Source organism: Vidua macroura, chromosome 4 (genome assembly GCF_024509145.1).
Source record: "Vidua macroura isolate BioBank_ID:100142 chromosome 4, ASM2450914v1, whole genome shotgun sequence".
Lineage (NCBI taxonomy): Eukaryota > Metazoa > Chordata > Aves > Passeriformes > Viduidae > Vidua > Vidua macroura.
Window position 1 is genome coordinate 34,854,051 of NC_071574.1, and position 19,105 is coordinate 34,873,155.

The window sequence follows — 19,105 nt, forward strand, 5'->3', positions numbered from 1 at the left end:
GAATAAATTTAGACCTCAGAAAGGCAAGGACTTTGATGAATGCTTTCAGTTGTCTTCATTCCTAGAAATGCTGATTTGTGATATAGATTTTTTTTTTTTAACTCACAGGAGATTATAGTATTTCTATCAAGAATGATTGATATATGAATTTAAAAAATTCAAAAGCTTTTCAGATTGTTTTTGAAAGTACCAGCTTTTGTAATGCCTACCTTACGAAGTTGTGATGTGTACATGACTGAATGACTTTGTGATATTTCTATTTACACGTCTATGCAAAAGGTTTTAATTAAATCCTTTTGTCTTTGAGTAATACATTATTAAATCCAAAAAACTATTACATTTTTTAAATTAGGAAGCAAGATATACATTTATTAACTAGAGTTAATGTTCAGATATTTAATGTTTTAGGGAGCATGTTTTGATACAGCTGTTGCTTAATTCTGAGTTTTAAATTATTTTTTCCAACTTCTGTTCTGACTGACTGGGCCTTAGTTACTTTTAAACTAAGCCTCTAAACTACTTCAGTTACTTCTAAACAATCTTTTTCTGTTTAGTAGTTGAAGTTAGTATTTGTAGAGATTACTTTCTAGAAATAAAAACTGTAAGACCCCATGCAAGACCTTGAGTGCAGTATTGGTTAAATGTGTTTTAAGAGCACAGGAATTGTGTCCACCTGTTAACTCTCCTTTCTGGGTCATTTTGTTCAGGCATCCTTTGCTGTGCACAGAGAGTGCCTGCAAGCAGAACATAGCCAAGTGAAAAGAGGAGGGAAGCCATTTGTTGGTCCTGATTGGGACATGCAAGATACTGGACTGAGCACCAGAATGCTCAGTACTCCTGATAAAAGGATCCAGGGAGGAAGTGTTGGCCTTCATTTCTCCTTGGAATTGGTTGATTATCAGTCTTGCTGAATTTCTGTCTGCTGACTCCCTGATTTCCTTTTATACAGTTCTATACCTTTTCAGGTCAATGTTTTTGCTCTTGAATTTTCAGGCTACTTACTGCCTGTATCTCAGCCATCAATGCTTCTTTTTTCCCCCTGCTCTTATCTCAAATGGCTCTTTGTACTTTGTCCCAGCTTTCTTACAACTGTAAAAAAAAATTCTCAAAAGTCTGAGTCAAAAATACATGGCTGTGCCATTTCAGAGTTAAGCTTTGTATCACAGGCAGCTTAACTCTGAGAGCACACATTTTGGGATTAAGGCTCCAGAAATTAGAATGAGTACAGAAAAGGATTATTAGATTGAAAAAAGCAGCGAGAATGATAATATAAAAACAAATGGATGCCAATGGATCAGAAGTTACTAGAAAAGTGAAACTCTAGAACTTCCTTCTAGTGGGAATAAAAATGCAACTTCCATTAAATTTGGAGCTTCATATTCCTGTGGTGGGTTGGTCCTTTGCAGCAGAGAACAAGATTTAGAGGAGAGTCATTTATATGCACCTCTGATCTGAAAATAGTGGACAATTGGTACAGGTTACATGGAATTAGCTTCTGTTGCAATTGAACTTGGAGATGCCACCTGTCCTCATGATGTTGCAGCAAGCAGTCCTGCTCTGGGTCTTGTTACACTGGCACAGTCAGAGACTGTATACAGCTGAGGCCTCTCATCCTTCTTTTGTGAGGATTCCTAGGAAGAGTATGTGGCATGAGCACTGCTATATGTCCTCAGTTTTGGTCTGGGCTATGTCTTACATAGTGTTAGAGGATGTACACAAAATAACAGTTTTTCCTTATTTGGGTGTTGTAATGTTATGTACAACCTGAAGATAAATTGGTAAAGCCTTTTAATGAAGAGGGCTGTGCCATCTTGGACTAGAGAGACCCTAGCTCAGTGCTTATGTTCTGATACATTTCTTGGTTTTAAACAAAGAATAATAATGTGTTTCACCCACTGCATAGGGCAGTACAGGCATTGGAAACTTTGGGAGACCTGTGACAGAGGTGTCCTTTGAGGCTTGGCACAGTGAATGTTTTTGGCTTTCAGCACTGTGCTGAGATGTTGAAGATTCTTTTGTTAGGGAATCCTAGTGTGTTTTGTGATGCAGGGAATGCTGCATTGTATTTGGGATAACAGCATTCTTGATTCTGGTGCTCTTAGTCTAAAACTTGAGCCCTGGCAAGACTTGAAAGCGTGCATGTCTTCTGTGGACTGTTCTTGTGTACATCCATATGCCTGGCATGGAAAGGATGGAGTTGTCAGAATCATCCCTATGATTCTATTCTCAGTAGCAACGTCTGTTGCTATGCTGCTGTTGCCTTGGCTGTTGTGAATTTCATGGTGTTCTAAAAAAGAGTTATTTAAGTATAAAATTGACAAATAAATCAGATTTTTTTTTTTAAATGTGATTTTATAGTTTTAGCTTCTGCTGGTTCTCCAACTGGCAGAGCTCATGTCTATCTCTCTGCAACAAAGCTGGGGTTCCTGTTTGACCAGTGCCTTAAAATAGGCCAATAGCAAAGGCCTTTTGTCCCAAGCCAAAAAAATCTCAATGTGGCATTGTGAATTAATCCATAAATATTTAAAGCATAAAATATCCTTTGCAGGTTTCAGATGTAGCTTTCCTTCCTATGTAATTGAAAAATATAAAGTTAATGTCAATATCTGTATAGCCAGACTTGTGTGCCTTTTGGATAGAAGAGGTGTCAAGTGCTTTTTGCTGCATGTGCATGTATACATAGCTATAGACTCAGAACAACAAATATTAAAATATGGTACATTTACAGCTCCTATTTTCTTTCTGTGCTCTCCATGCTGGCATTTTTTTATTGTACTTCTAGGCATTTTTGTTACTAGCCCCTTTCGTGTTGTTAAAGAATTCCTTTTCATTTGTCCCACCTACTGGCACAGGGCAGACAAGGACCGGTCTTTAGCTATTCAGATAGAAACTGACTCAGTTACAAAATTGTGAAAATCTGTTTTTCAAATGCAATTGGAACAGATATTTTAGAAACGTCCTAAAATGGATTTTTTTTTTAAGACAGAGTTTAGTCTTGATAATAAAGAAGTAGGACTCCACTTGCTTAGGAAGTGGGAATTTAGAAGCCAAGCCTCTGCAGGTCCTAAGCCAGCTTGTTTCCAGGCTGCCAGACTCTAGAGCCAGCTGGCTTCAATTTCTGGGTAAAGAGGCAAGAAATAGGGCAGGATTCCAGTACAAATTTGTCAAAGTTGCGTACTGTGTGGAAAATTCTGATTTGGGAAAAATAATTATTTTATTCTCTCATGGAAACTTCCATATGGTTAGTTCTCTCTTTGCTTCTCTAAGAGATGTTCATAAAGAAAGAAGTATGTTCCATAATGCAATAAATAAGATAATTTGAGATTTTACAGGGGACAGTTACATGAAATATTTAATCATTTAAGCATAACTTTCATTGTGTTTGATGTTAATGTCTTCAGATTATTGAAGCTTTCAGGATGGGAGCAGTAATATGAGATAATACAAATCCTAACCCAGAAGGCAAAAAAATCCACACACCTCCAGAACTATTTTTCATCGTTATTGGGAAAAGAGGATCTAAGTGTGATTTCTTGAAATTTTAGTACTGAGTCATGTTATTTCGAAGATGCTGATATCCTTCTTGCTAAAAGGATGTAAAAAGTTTGAATTTCGTAAGTGTGATTTTTATATATAATGAAGCCTTCTGTCTTCAACACTTGAACCAGCGTTACATAAATTGCCATTGGTGGATTTAATTGATTTTTACATTTCCTTGTTATTTTTCAGTTTTTAATTATATTAAATAATCCATGTAGCTGTAATTGCAATTGGCTTCTGCCCAAATGTTATCTATCAATCAGTTATGATGGTCTTTTAGACAACAAGGGATCTGATTCTTATGAGACAAGTTATTTCACCTTACCTCTTTTTTGATGACTAAAATTTATGTAGAAGTCCCCTCTCTTTCTCTTTTGTCTGTAATTCATTCACCTGAGGATCTGTAGCTATTGATGGAGTAGTTTGGTTTAGTGTTTCTCCTTTTTTCAGTCCTTCTGTTGACCACATGCCATGTTTTATGCTTTAAGAGGCTGACATCCAGTAAAACAGTTTTTGTTCAAGCACTGTTTTTTTGTGGATTCTCTTCTATAGTTCTTATGTCTAGCATGAAAATGAGAGACAGCCTCACATTCATTGTATTACTTTGAAAATTCTCAACTTTCACCTCTCGTGGTTTAGAGGATGGATCTCTTCCTATTTAGTGCATTACATAAATCTAAATCAACTTTTAAAAAGCAAGGCTTTTGTATGTGAGTCTATAAAATCAACCAGGTATTTCTAATTTATGAAATAGATCCTAGAAAGATGAACAGTGCTTCAGAACCTCAGATTTGTTTGAGATTTGGATGCATGTTGCTTCCCCTTTCTGCTTGCTTCCAAACTCAGCTTCTCAGTACAGTCAGGCATACTGGTTTGTGACACTGTCACCTAAAATTTGGAGTTTATTGTAAAAATAATCTATACAAATTATCTTTCTCAATTTCTATTTGCAAACAATAAAACTCATCAGATACTTAGCTTGAGAAACTGCATATTTTTCTGAAAAGAAAACAGATACAAGATGATTTGTAGAGCAGAAAAGTAATGGGGATGTTATAAAAAACAATAGTATTTCTTTTCATCCTTTCTTTCCCATTGCCTGAAGTACTGCAGAAAATACTACCTGTCCATCATAAGAGAATGCTGCAGAATTAGAGGGACTTGTACTGATGATAATTGCATCTAAAACAGCTGTTTTCTTGTACCCTGCAAAGTTGAACTGAAAAATTAGTCTTTTTGAGTTTAAGTATTCAGCATTCTTTAACTTTTTTAAACAGCTTAGACAACTTTCTCAAGTGTGGAGTCTTAGTTACAGTAGTACTTATACAGTGATTGAGAGGCTATAAAATGTTCTTTGGTTTGAGTATGTTTGCTGGCCTCTTTTTATTTATTCTAATTTTGAGAGAATTCTTAAGTTCTTAGTAACAGTTGTCCCTTCTGACTTCTGTTAAGAATAGCAGAAGGGGAAAAATAATTTAACTGAATGGAGTACTTTTTAAGCAAGATAATGTCATAAAAAGCAATTTTAAGGAAGGGAAGGGACAACTGAATAACTGAATGACAACTTGGAAGCTTTAAATTTTTTCAGTTTTATTTAAGTTGAGGTTTAAAAAAATTAGGAAAAACTGCATACCTTCTGCATGTTGTAGAGATTGCAATATGCAATATTTTATGACCTTGGAGAAGCTCTGAGAGATGCAACAGGATTTGTTGTATGATATTGCTGGTTGGTTCTAAAGAATCAACCACTGTTCATGTCAAATTACAAATTTAAAATATGCTTGACAACAACATACAGAGTATAAAGACTCCGGAGTCTTTTTTCTGTATTTTTGTATACAAATTTAGCAAAATGAGATTTAGGTAATTCTCAAGGACAAGTACTGAGATGAAGCAAGCATCTGAAATATGCTTGCTTCATACTACAATACTTTTAGTATAATGTGCTTTAATATTTCAGTTAAAGAATCTTTAAATATAAAAGCTATTTTTGAGACCAAGCTTTAACTTATAGAAGAGGTTTTAAGTCAATGTATTGCTTCTAGATAGGGTAAAGTAGCATGCATATTGAATCGTCTTCCTCTCTTTTCCTCTGCTGCTTTAATGCTTGTCATACATGTGGAGATGTGTTGCACTCTATGTTAGCGCATTTCTTTTCCTCCAAACAGAACAGCACTTTTCCGATGTTGTACTTAGTGAAGAATACCTCAATCTTGGTGTAGAGCAGGTGTGCAGTCTGATATCCAGTGACAAACTCACAATTGCCTCAGAGGAGAAGGTAAGACAATCTGTATCCCATTATTCTTTTCATCCTTTCAGGTGAAAGAGTGAGCTTGTTCCTACTGATCTTGTGCCCTTTTTCGGATGTGTTCTGTGTTTCCTTAGTGAAATTAGGCAGGAATTGTGCTCAAGTTTAAAGGATGTTTCCCAAAAGTGTTGTCAGTCTGATGTTGACAACTAGGCTCAACTCTTAAAAATCCTACAACTATATTAAATCACTTTACCTTCTTTGGGAAAAAAAAACCACAAAACCAAAACTACATTAGATGGAAATTCCTTCTCATCTTCAAGCAGAACAACTAGAACACATGCCGAGTCACATCCACAGGGGTTTGGTTTACCAAGGGATAAATAATTCCAAGTTTGAAGAGCAATTATATGACATTTACTAACTTTAACATCAGCAGTCCCACAAAGGTATTAAAGCTCTGTGTGTATATGTGAGCTGTTTAACCTAAATGAACACATGTGGGTTGCACAGGAGATGACGTGGCAGCTTGGTATTACCGAACCAGAGTTTAATGTGTGTTAGCTCACCTTTAGCCTAGCTCTCAATCTTTTAAAGCCATTTTTGAAACACTGTGCTCTTCAGTGAGCCCAGGGCATCTCTGTAAACCTCTAATGATTTTCAGGTTGTGGATGTATTTTGAGATTTTTAAATTCAGTTATGATCTATTTGAAATATGTTGGTTTTCTTTTTTCCGAGAAGTTTATAGTTGTACTCAAATGAGGCTAAATTGTGTTCAAAAGCATGTTTGAATACTCATTTGTAAATGTTTGAAACTTTGAATCTAAGAACTATCTGCTTAAACAGCATCTAGCAAAGCTATTTTATTGTTCCTGTAATACCCTGAAGGTCTGGATCTATCACTTAAATACAAGTGATGCTGCTTTTCTGGAGTATATTTAAGGTTTTAATGCTCTAGTGGACGATGACCTACTGTGCAATGGTGACAAAACCAGGCTTGGGATCACTTGTCCTGTTAAGACTCAGTGATGATAAGTAATTTGAACTGTGATGTGGCAGGTCAGTTCTCCAAGAAAGGAAGAAAAGTATGAGGACTGTAATATTCCTGCTGCTGTGTTGTTTGTTTGCCTAGTTTTCAGTATCAGTGAAGTCACTATGTTCATTTTGTCAATGTAGCACAGCTATCCTTGAAACACCAGTAGAGGAGCAGATATAAAAAGAGACCAGATAATGCACCTTCATAATTTTGTAGTTGATAAACATGGAAATAATGGGACCTGTAACCACTGTTATCTGTTCTTAGGCTAGGAGTTTTAGTATAAGCAAAACTACTTTTGGAGGCACACTGATGCTTTCATGCTTATGAACTTGTAAGTCAAGGAACTTGCTTTGTTTGTTTTCTGGAAGGTATTTGAAGCAGTGATAGCCTGGGTAAACCACGACAAAGATGTAAGGCAGGAGTTAATGGCACGTCTGATGGAGCATGTTCGGCTGCCTTTGCTTTCCCGCGAGTATTTGGTTCAGGTAAGCAAAAAGGAATAGTAATTATTCTGCATGTGAAGATTTCTGTTCATTATTTTAATGTCAGATAGATAATTTTAAATTTAAACAACAGTGTCATTAGTATGTTAGTGATAGTAAAAGTAAACAAACAGCCACTACCACATACTCATGTGCACATCCACACACCGAGGTGAGAGATTGCCATATAGAGGATGACTTATGTAAGTAATTTATCTCTTTGGCTGACTGCATGTCATACCACACCAGGAATCTGAACAATGTAATTTGCTGAGATCAGGTTAGGTTTCATTTGTAATGCCATCTTTTGAAAGAGGATTTGTTCTCATAAGTGAATTTTCAACTTCAGAATTATATCTGTTGTTTAAGCTGATTAGGAATTAATGACAAAAGAAGCATTCTTTTACCTGGTTCGGATAAAATATTTTTTTTCAAATTTTATAAGCTCATTTGGATATTTTGGTGATATTTTGGTCAGGTCAAATATTTAAGATTGACAATATGAGTTCAGTATTAACATTGGTTAGTAGGTATAAGTAGGTTGCTAGGTGTTTATTTTAAAAATTCTAGTTTTGTGATACAAATCTCCAATTTGTGTGGGTTGTTGTGGGTGGGATTTGGTTTTTTTTTTATTGTTATGTTCTGTTGTGGTTTTTATTGTTATGGGATGGCTTACTAGTTTGTTAAATTATTCTCTGCTACTCCCACCTTAAAATATTCTGTACTGTCTGTATTTAAAAATCAGGAAATGTGCCCACTTGTAAGAAAAGTGATTTACCTTGCCTATCACTGTTTCTTCTACTTGCTAATTAACAATCAGCATATTTTTATTTTTTTTTTAGTGACTGCACATTTCCAATACAAATTTGTGTCCTACTGGTTAAATTATAATCTTAAAAATTAGATTAATCCGCATTTGTGTGATAGATCATAAGCTGTATTACACTTTGGACTGTGATTTCTGCTTTACTTCCTTAACATGCTCAGACCTTATTGAACTTCTATTAATAAACAGAGAGTTGAAGAGGAAATATTGGTTAAGAACAGCAGTGCTTGTAAAGATTACCTCATTGAAGCTATGAAGTATCACTTGCTACCAACTGAGCAACGGGCACTGATGAAAAGCACACGGACAAAACTGAGGACACCTGCTAGCCTTCCAAAAGTAAGACCCTTGTTTTTCCAATGTATATACTATTTCAAACTGCATTTTAAAAACTTTCATGAGAGCATGACTATGTCACGAGGTATTCCTGTAAAAAAATTGTACCAGAATTATTTATCATAAGAATGTAACAAGTGATTACCTTTATACTCCATGCTACTTATGATATAGATGTTTTAGCCTCCCACCTACACAGAGAATCACTACTAACTACCCTCCCAGGAAACATTTTTTAATAAGTACTTCAGCTCTTTTGAGAACTATACAATTATGGAGAAGTTAAAAAAAAAAAAAAAACAAAAAAACAGAACACCAAAAAACCCCAAGCCAAAACAAAGAATGACTGAAGAGACTGTGTTGAGATTTTTTTAAAATCTTTAGTTCATTTTAGCAGAAAACAAACATTAGATACTTTCTTCTTTACAATGAAGTAAAGTTTTCTCATAGTACTGTTCTGAAAATGGTAATAATGGAATAGGAGATTCAATTCAGCAGATTTAGCACATTTTTCTTAGAAGAGCAAGATAAGGCTGTTATGTGATGGATGGTCACAACTTCATTACATATCATAGATGGTGAATTCTGATACCTGAGATCACAATAGGATGTAAAGATACAGCAGGGTCTCCCTCTTTCGTGGATGCTTTACCAAAATTCTGATTGCTTGCTGCTTTTCTACTCTTGGTATTTCCTCTGGACAAAATAATTACAAATTACATTTGTTTAAAAAAATACCTAACAATTAATTTGGCCTGGTTAGCAAGACTCAAATTTCTATAGGAGAGCCATCCTTTAATTATTTCTTGTACAGAAGCTTGCTTTATTTTTTAACACTTCTTCAGTCTTTCAGGTGCTCTCATATATGCAAATGACTAACAGTTATTATTGTTATCTCCCTGTTAGTTGATGATGGTAGTTGGGGGACAGGCACCAAAGGCAATTCGCAGTGTTGAATGCTATGATTTTAAAGAAGAACGCTGGCATCAGGTAGCTGAATTGCCTTCCAGAAGATGTAGAGCAGGTAAGGATGCCTAATTTTTTGTTGTGATTGGTAATGCTTCAGAATTTAGGCATTGTATGTTCTCTGGAACAGTACTTGAGATATTTGTCTAAGAAGGGCTAAACCTTGACTTCACTGATCATTTGAATTACTTGCTAATCTGGAACGATGCAACTTTGATCAATTGTGCTTAATTTGAGGTTCAGTTTGCAATCTGCAGGATAAACTGCTTTATTACCTCCCACAGAAACAAGGGATAAATAAATTTAAATATTAATGCATTGTAATAATGACAAATTTTGCTATTAAAATACCCTAATATTAAATGATTTAAAGAGTGTGAAGAAGTGGTCATCCACTATTGAAAACATGAGCATGTGATCTTAAAGCAGCTGAGTGATTTAAGCAAGAAGAAATTCAGCAAGCATGGTATTCAGGAATATGCACTGTTAGTAGCAAAAAGTATCAGAAAGTCTAGGGCTTAATCTGAATGAAGTGTAGTTCCAGGGGACTGTCAAAAGCACAAAGAGTGTAGTGAATATTGTAATTTGTGTCAAGTATTTGCATACTTAGGACAGTACAGAACACAGTTAATTGGCAGAGAGACTGAAACACTCATCTTTCCTCCCATGTCCCTGCTCTAGGAATGGTGTACATGGGAGGCATGGTTTATGCTGTTGGTGGTTTCAATGGCTCTTTGAGAGTTCGTACAGTAGATTCCTATGATCCAGTGAAGGACCAGTGGACAAGTGTTGCTAACATGCAAGACAGGAGAAGCACACTGGGAGCAGCTGTATTAAATGGCCTTCTTTATGCTGTGGGAGGATTTGATGGGAGTACAGGTATGTTTGCCTGAGACACTTCTGAATAGTTGTGACTACTCTTAACATAATTGTATCAAATTTTAATGCCTCTTTTTGCTGGTACCTGTGGTGAAACCAAGCATGAGGGTAGCCTGGCATCTTGTGATGTGGAATATGCTTAAGTGGTCACATCCCCCCCTACCTGAACAGTGGACTGTTTGCTCCTAAGAGTTCAGGCTTAAAGACTAGTGAACTTTTGGCAAGTCTGCTTCCAGTATTCCTTCTATACTATTCCTTCTATACTACTTCTATACTACTACTACTTCTATAGTCAGAATTCTTAACTTGTGGAAGATATGTGAGAAAAATTATCTGGTCTGTTTAGTCCTGTTTGCATAGGAAATTGATTTCTGCATTTTCATGTAGTGTAAATAAGATTATATACAGCTTTTTCTAACCTGTGAGAAGGCTTTAGACATACACTCTTAATTCTCTACTTAGATGCATTAAACAATTAGTGCAGAAGTGATCTTTTTGCTGAATAACTATTATAAAAGCATATGTAGGAGAAAGCATGTGACTTAATTAAAATAAAGGAAATAATCCAGGGAAGAAGTTTATACAGCTCCACAGAAGTTTTCAGTAATTTGCCCATTTTTGGACATGGGTCGATTGTAATTGCCTATCTAAAGGACAAAAAGTTGTGTTCTTTGTTTAGTATTTAAAAATCCTTAAAATGAAATAATTTTAATTTTCAGATATGAAGAGTTTCCTGAAAGCTAGACAGTATGTTGCACCTAGATTTATAGAGAAAATGTTATATTGTCTTAATAGGTTTGTCATCAGTCGAAGTTTACAACTTAAAGACTAACGAGTGGTTTCATGTAGCTCCAATGAACACAAGAAGAAGTAGTGTTGGCGTAGGTGTTGTTGGAGGTAAGTTGACAAATGATATTAAAAAGAACAGAAGGAAATGCAATCATTTACCCTACTAGTTTTTCTTATTTCTGAAAACATACTTCAGATTTATGTTTTTGTTTAACCTTGTAATTCAAATGGTATGAACAATATGTAATCATTCTGCTTGGGTTTGACCAGTTTTTAGCATAGTGATTTTAAATTTTTTTCCAGAGCTTCAGCTGTGGCTGAGGCCAACTGAGGAAAACCTTGCTAAGCTCTAGGTTATGTATGTCAGCAAAGTCAGAGAGCTGACGTGATGACCTTATCATTCGGTCTTTAGTGATGCAGCACTGCTGTATTGTCAGGTCTGTTATCTGTGGCTGACCTTGCTGGCTGCACGCTGGGGACAATCCCAAGGGCAGTGCCAGGAAAACTGCTGACTTTCCAGTCAGCTTGGTGAATAGCCTGGATGTCACTTGCACAATGAAGGCCTGGCCTAGCTCTTGGATTTTAAAACAGTTTTAGGGGTGGATATGTGCATAGGAACCACTGCTGTTTCTAATCTGAAAATGCAGACTGTATGAGTGATTTTCAACTAAATTTATGACATTCCTAGGAAGCCTACTTGTGGGCTTCCAGTATCAAACATATTTGAAATAGCTTGCTTTTGAGCAATACCTAATTCAAAATTGTATTTCAGCTAGGCAATTAAAAATCTTTTGACTTGCATTGTTGTTGTTAGATACTGGATGCCTTTTATATCCTAAAAATTACAAGATCTGTGGCATGCTAACCTAAACTGTTTACAGTATAGAATCTCAGTAAGTGATTGACAGGTGCTGATTAGTAGCTAATTGGAGAGCAATGCCTTCCTCTTTGCTGCTGTGCCAGTCCCTGCATGTGCATGAGCAGTTGGCAGGCTCCTTTGTCCCCCCCCAGGGAAGCTGTATGCTGTTGGTGGCTACGACGGAGCGTCACGGCAGTGCCTTAGTTCAGTGGAATGCTATGATGCCAATTCCAATGAGTGGAGCTATGTCGCAGAAATGAGCACGAGGCGGAGCGGAGCAGGTGAGTGGCCAAGGATCAGCTGTCCTTGCAAAGATGAAAATTTGTGGGTTTAAAATGTATCTAAAAACATGAAAGGTAAGCTAAAGTCTAAATCTAATGGAATGTGCAAGTCCTAGATGGATGATACACAACAGGTTATCAGAACAAAACTGTTACACTGAGTAAAATTCAGTCTGTTAAGAGTAAATATCCCTCTTTGTTTTTTCATACTTTCATATTCCTCTTCTTCCCACAACTTCTGATGGTTTTTAACATACAAATACTCATAGATTGTAATAACCACTATCACCTCAATTCTTAAGTATCAAAATCTATACAGCAAGGATGAAAAAATGTCTTTTCTACAGGGATCTCTTTGCCAGCTAGGGCAGATTATTCTAACAGCGTTTTCAGGTTGACTTTACGTGTGAATTGTGACTAGGTTTCCACCTCTTTGGAGGACTTGTTCTGCATTCTGATTCACTGCAGGAAATTTTGTCCTTGTTCATTCCTAAGTTTGTATTACTGGTTTCATCCTATTACTTCCACTTATGTACCCTTTATTTCACCTTCAGTAATTCTTCTCATCACCTGGTGTTTACATCCTCTGTACATGTACAGCCTACTACATGTTATCCTTCCTTATTTAGCCAAGGTATATCCATTTATTTCTGTATAATCTTAAAAATCCCCCCCCTTTTTTTTTTTTGTGGATTTCTTTTTTCCTTCTTGCAATTCTGAGTGTGTATATTTCTCTTTAAAGACATCTTTAAAAGTGCCTATGGTATTCCACTTTTGTTTAATGAAATGGTGCTTCCACAGCTCCAAATTGACTTTAACATTTTCATTATCTATTAATATTATGGACTTGAATCTCATTTGCTGTTCACTGTCCTCTATTTGTCTTTTGGTATTTCAGGTTTTTTCAACTCGCAGAAGTTGTTTTATTTCTCTAGATGCGTTCCCATGGACTTTTTCAAGTCAAATTCCATGATATTATTTTCTGCATTTATTTTTTAGTAATTAAGTCACTTTTTTTGCCAAGTACTTAATGGTGGTTTTTAGCAACACCCTTCAAGTACCTACTGGTGATTGCATTAATGTGCTTCGTAATGGAAAGAGATATTGCTACAAATAAATCTGCATGGACTTCTAGTATGCTCAGTATATGATTAATAATTACCCCAACTTCTCATCTTACCTTCCATTATTCTTTATTAACTCTGAACAGTTTTTACTATATAATAATGTTTAAATTAACTTCAAATAATTTCAAAAGAAATCTATCAAAGTACTAAATTCATTACTAAAATTAAGGTAGTCTGTGATACTTCCATCATATCCTTACAAAATCAACAAGCTGATAACTCTTATTACTAGAAGTCACATTTCAATTGTATTTCTGAACTAAAACTTGGACGTTAATGAAGGAAATATGATACACTGTACCTCAAGAAAACACAGCTGACTTGTGAAACTTCTAGTAACTCAGAAGTTTGTGCTTCTTGGAAGCAAATTCTGGATTAAAAACTGGACAGAGTTGCACTAAGGGTACTGGAAAATACTCCTGTCTAATGTTGGCAAGTTTTGAGGAAAATATTTATATAAAATGGGCAAGTTACAAGAATCATTATAAGGACAAATAGTGTCGGTGAGTTGTGACAAAGTTTCATTTTGCAGTCTGCCTGCATACACATTTGTTTCAGTGTTTGGGGTTTATTTTTTGATACTCTGTTTTTGCAAACTGTTGTTGTGCTTGTAGCCTATTTATACAGCAGATGTTTTCAGATTTTTTTTAAATGTTGAATTTCTTCTACAACTCTGAAATTTAGTTCCTTAAATATACTAACTACTGGGATCTTCCTGCCCCTCTCCTCTCTTCCCTTGTTTCTGTGTTTGCTTACTCAACTCTCTTCTGCCTTTTACCTGGCCCAGTGATTAAAAAAAAAAACGGAGAGGAAAACTACACGTAGACAGTTATTCCAGATTCATATAATTGAGTAAAATAATCAGCATTCTTCTGTGACACTCTGTTAAATACATGAAAAATTATATTTTTGCATGGCAGAGGAGTGGGTGGTAATGTGAAAATCGTGACTATTGATTGAGCTTGACTGTAGAGGCCAAATAGCCAAACCCACCAGAACTGTTTCAACTGGCAATCAGTCCTGGTGGTGTTATGGGGTCTAACTAAAGATAATTTTGTTCCTGTATTCAACTTTTGGATGTCTTGTCATCTCAAAGAACTTGAGCTCATCTCTGCTGTTCCTACTGCTTCAGCTTCACTCAAAAGCAACTTTTCAGAGGTTAACCCTCAGTTACTCTTCTTTAGTACCCACTGCTTCTCAGTTGATCAATACGGGGACAGATCTGTTTCCAGCAACATATTGGGAGGAGGAACTTCAGATCCAGATATAGGCCATTTGGGAGGGCTGAGAGATATAAGACAGGGTCCTGAAAAGGGCAGGAAAGAAAAATAACAAAGAAAGGAGAACTCAGAAGACGGCAACAAGAGGATACAGACGGAAGGAGCAAGAAATAAGGTAGGACCTGGAAACTGGGTGTGGGATTAAGGGAAAATGAAGCACCATGGAGGAACGGAGGACATTATTAAAAATAAGGAGCTATGAAAGAAAAAAGTGGCAATGTGGCAGAGGGAAAGCTCTACACACTGAATAGGAAGGCCAGTAACTCTATTGAAAGCATGGGTGGGGGGATTTATGTCACATCTCATATTTAAACTGGAAATATTAGCCCTCCTTCTAGCTCTGTAATGTTTAATTCTACAAAAGATGAATGTTGTACTATCCTGTCTAATAAAGTATGATCAGAAAGGGAGAAAGAAAAATTGTCATACTATACTGTGGTATGATAGCTAGAAGTAATAGCAATAAAAGAGGAATTAAATTAACTGGGAAGATTATGGAGAAATGCCAGTAGTGAATATCACTGATAAAACACTAAATAGCATGATTTATAAGAGTGTCCTAGCAATAAGCTATTTTTCAGATTTACAGTACCAATTAGCTTCCATGTTTCCTTCCTCTCTTCTTTTACATGTTAAAATCAGTCTCTTTAATAAGAAAATTTAGTAATTTCAGCAGGAGTTGTTTCTCTTCACATATGGAAATGGCTCTTTAAAAACATATCACTAATTTTGTATTTAAGATATTTCAGTTGGTTATTAAGGTCTCAGGGTTCTCTCTTTTATTTTCTTTTTTTTTTTCCTCCTTTTTTTTTTTCAACCTTTCTTTTTCTTTGAGGGACTTACCTGATTTTTTTGCATTCATATTTGTTGTTTCCCTTTAAAAAGATTTTAAATGGTTCCCTTTCCATGGAAACTTTATGAGCTATATTTGCAAATCTGTATCTCTGCTTTGAGTTTCATAGTCTTAAATGTGGCATTTATTAGATTTCCCAGCATACTTTCATAGAAGTGCTTTTTTAGTTGTCTTTATGGTCTATCACTCAGAAGTTTTAATGCAAAAAAAACCCCTAAGTTTCTGAAATTTATTAAGTTTTTGTTCTAATAATGCATTATAAAGGGAGGAATAAATAAACAGGCCTTTCTTTCTGCTTCCCCCATTTCCATCTTTTCAATATGTGCAGCCCAAATAGCAAGTAGATAGAACTAGCTTTACTCACACCTTCATTCCAAGCTGACAGATTGGTAAACTTCTGTTGTAAAGTAAAGGAGACCTTAGGTTTAAAGGACACCTTTTAATATCCTTTTGGATATTTTGATAACTGAAGCTTGGTTCAAAGACGCTTGGTGTTCTTCAAATCCCAGAGAAGGTACTCACTGCTAACTGTTTACTTCTGTTCCATCTGTTTACAAGGTATTCCAACACTTCAGTGGAAACATCCTTATTGTATAATGTCTATCCATTCAGCTTTTATCCTCTGCGCAGCTTTTACTTTCTAAAAGTTCATTTACACTTTATCATCTTGTCAGATTTCTGTTATGCTGGCTGAGCACATTGTCTCATTTACTGTCACTTCTAATTAGTCCTAAATTTCAACAAGCCTCATTTTCCTGCACATCATTTTTTGTCCAAAATTTTCTAAATCTTCTGTTGCAGAACAGCTCTGGTCTTTGTATGCTGCAATATGGTAGATGGGCACGCAAGGCATTTTATCAGTGTCTTGCTGTAGTTACTGTCTCTCTGCTTTAATGCATCCTGACCCAAATGTTTTCTGAAATAGTTTCCAACATTGACTTAATGAAGGATTTATGTTAGCTGACATACTTGTTGTTTCTCCTTTGTATCACTCAAGTAATTCTCTGGTTAATTCTGCGTATTTTCATATGTTTGCAGGTGTTGGTGTGTTAAACAATTTATTGTATGCAGTAGGTGGTCATGATGGTCCTTTGGTAAGAAAAAGTGTTGAAGTGTTTGACCCCATTGCCAGTACCTGGAAGCAGGTTGCAGACATGAACATGTGCAGAAGGAATGCAGGTATGTGCAATGATGACTAAAATTGTGCCAATGTCGACTGTGAATGGCATGTACCTGGATTTCTGCTGCTTTCATAGAAAAAAACATGCTTTTGGGGGGTGTGGAAGTCAATTACTAACTTTCGTTCTGGTTTTCTGCCCTTTTTTAGGTGTTTGTGCTGTAAATGGTCTCTTGTATGTAGTTGGAGGAGATGACGGTTCCTGTAATTTATCAACAGTGGAGTATTATAATCCAACAACTGATAAATGGACCGTTGTGTCATCTTGTATGAGTACAGGAAGGAGCTATGCAGGTAAGGCATATAGATATTTCTAATACACTTTTTAAAGTATAAGATTTGACAAAGCATCCAAACAGAGTTTTGTCTAAGGTAAAATCTAAGATAATAAAATGGGTAGGAAGAATCTGATAGTACATTTTGATTTCAAATAATTACTCACTACAAGGAAAAAGAAAAAGGGATTAAAGTGTACTCAAGAAGGATTTAGCACATAAATGGTGAGTCAGAAAGATGATTCTGGTATGACCAGTTTTTTTAATAAGAAGTATGTGTCTCAGTCTAAGAGATCCAATTCCAAAGTTCTTTGGGATTTGATATTTAGAAAATGAGCTGTTTCAGGAATCTTTTCCTTCAATAACTCCAGTTTTTTCAAATGAGTTATTTAAGTGAATGTTAAGGATATATTTCACTGATAGCAAAATTTAACTTGATTAGTCACAGAAACATTCAGAACTTGGCACTGATTCAGACAGCTTTGTGTCAAAGAGAAATTAGGGAAAAATATGTACATTGTTGCTGGTGCACAGTTAAATGCTAATTGCAATGTATCATATTAATTTTTTTTCTTGATTTTAAAAACAATACATCCTAAAGATTTATCCCTTTCCCCCCCTCCCTCTAGGTGTTACAGTTATTGACAAACCATTATGATCAGTAGAGGGATTTTCAACTTGATTATGCACTAGAAGCAGTCTTCAACAAGTGTATTTGAAGTGACTGAGTATCTAAGCACTTCTCTACTTGTAGCTGCACCTTGAGTCACAGTGGAAGATGTGACTGTCTACAATTACAGATGACAGATGATGAAGATTACTCTAGGTAGAAGCAATTTGTAGGATTATTCTGCAGTTGAGCAGAAGCTGATTGAATTTTTGAAGTCATGGTGGACCGTTTTTTAAATTGCAAGGTCTTCAGAAAAAACCCAACACTTTCATAAGGACCGACTTCTGTCAGTCATGACTGAGAAACGGATTGTGAGTGAAGAATGGTGTGTATTCTGGTGAAAGTAAATTTTTGTCTTATTTTTTCCAGAGACTAATAAATATATTTAAGGAAATGAACTGTCAGTCTTCATTGTAGGTACTGAATCCCACCTCAGTAATTCAAACTGGCATGGGGTACATTTGTTTCCTTTTATAAAACTTTTGTTACATAACTATACTACGTGCATATGTTTGTGTGAGCATAAGTTGCTCTCTATTGAAACTCTTCAAAACCTGATTTTACTATTTATAATTTGGCACAGTACTTTGAATATGTCAGTACTATGTTGTAAAACAGAGATGTATTTTTTGATATGTAACAATGCTTAACACTAATTCCCGCTGAAGGAGATCAGAGACGGTTTAACACTTCTTGAGCAGGTGTAATTTCAGTATCTTTTTAATAAAAATGTTGTCTGTACTTAACAAGGTTTTTTTTTTTTTTTTCCTGTTCGATTTTGGTCACATTTAGATGTTACTTCTTTTTTACCTTTTTATCCAAAAGGTGATTTGGCATGAAAATAACTGAAAATTTATAGTGAATGTATGCAATTGCGTTGAACTTGCATGGTACAAAGGTCTATTTATGCGTGTAATCTCAGCTTCTATTAGCCAGTATCTGAATACACTGTATGTGGCCATGCTTATAAAGCAGCACATTTTTATTTGTTCTTGGATGGCCTCCTTTTAACATGACCAAAGTTACTGTCATATTTGAGACATTTTCTTCAAATAAAAGTTTGTACATTGTTTCCTAATGCCAACAGGTCGCTTAAAACTTGTGTTTCTCAATACAAGTCTCAAACCAAATAATCAGTGAAATAAACTGGGGGGTGGTGGGGGGAAGGAGCTGGGAGAAGCTGGTGCTCTAAAGGTCTGAATGCCAACGAATTGAGAATTATTAAGGTTTAGGAGCCAGTCATCACTGTTTTGCCGCAGGTCTGTTTCTGCAAGCTGTGGTTGTCCATGAGTGCAGGAATGGCCACCACTGGCTGGCTTCTTGGGAAAGCGTCCGAGCTTTCCTTTGCTGACAGGGCGGGGAGTCACGAAGGTGCTCGAATTCCATGTGGGGTGTGACTCACGGTGGGGCGAGGCTGGGCTACGAACGGGAACCTTGTATCTGAATTGTACACTTTCACCCGCATGACATCAACCTGG

At 35.9% G+C, this 19,105-nt stretch overlaps 1 protein-coding gene across 1 annotated transcript in view; it reads left to right on the forward strand.

Moving 5' to 3' along the window:
* KLHL2 (kelch like family member 2) overlaps positions 1 to 18,711 on the forward strand; it is a 53,823-nt gene extending 35,112 nt beyond the window's left edge. The window contains exons 6-15 of the mRNA XM_053975879.1: positions 5,709 to 5,818; positions 7,196 to 7,312; positions 8,325 to 8,474; positions 9,378 to 9,495; positions 10,119 to 10,316; positions 11,112 to 11,213; positions 12,117 to 12,245; positions 16,544 to 16,684; positions 16,833 to 16,976; positions 17,587 to 18,711. Coding sequence (XP_053831854.1) covers positions 5,709 to 5,818; positions 7,196 to 7,312; positions 8,325 to 8,474; positions 9,378 to 9,495; positions 10,119 to 10,316; positions 11,112 to 11,213; positions 12,117 to 12,245; positions 16,544 to 16,684; positions 16,833 to 16,976; positions 17,587 to 17,615 — 1,238 coding nt within the window. The 3' untranslated portion in view covers positions 17,616 to 18,711. The remainder of the gene's footprint in view (positions 1 to 5,708; positions 5,819 to 7,195; positions 7,313 to 8,324; positions 8,475 to 9,377; positions 9,496 to 10,118; positions 10,317 to 11,111; positions 11,214 to 12,116; positions 12,246 to 16,543; positions 16,685 to 16,832; positions 16,977 to 17,586) is intronic.
* The last annotated feature ends 394 nt before the right edge of the window (positions 18,712 to 19,105 follow it).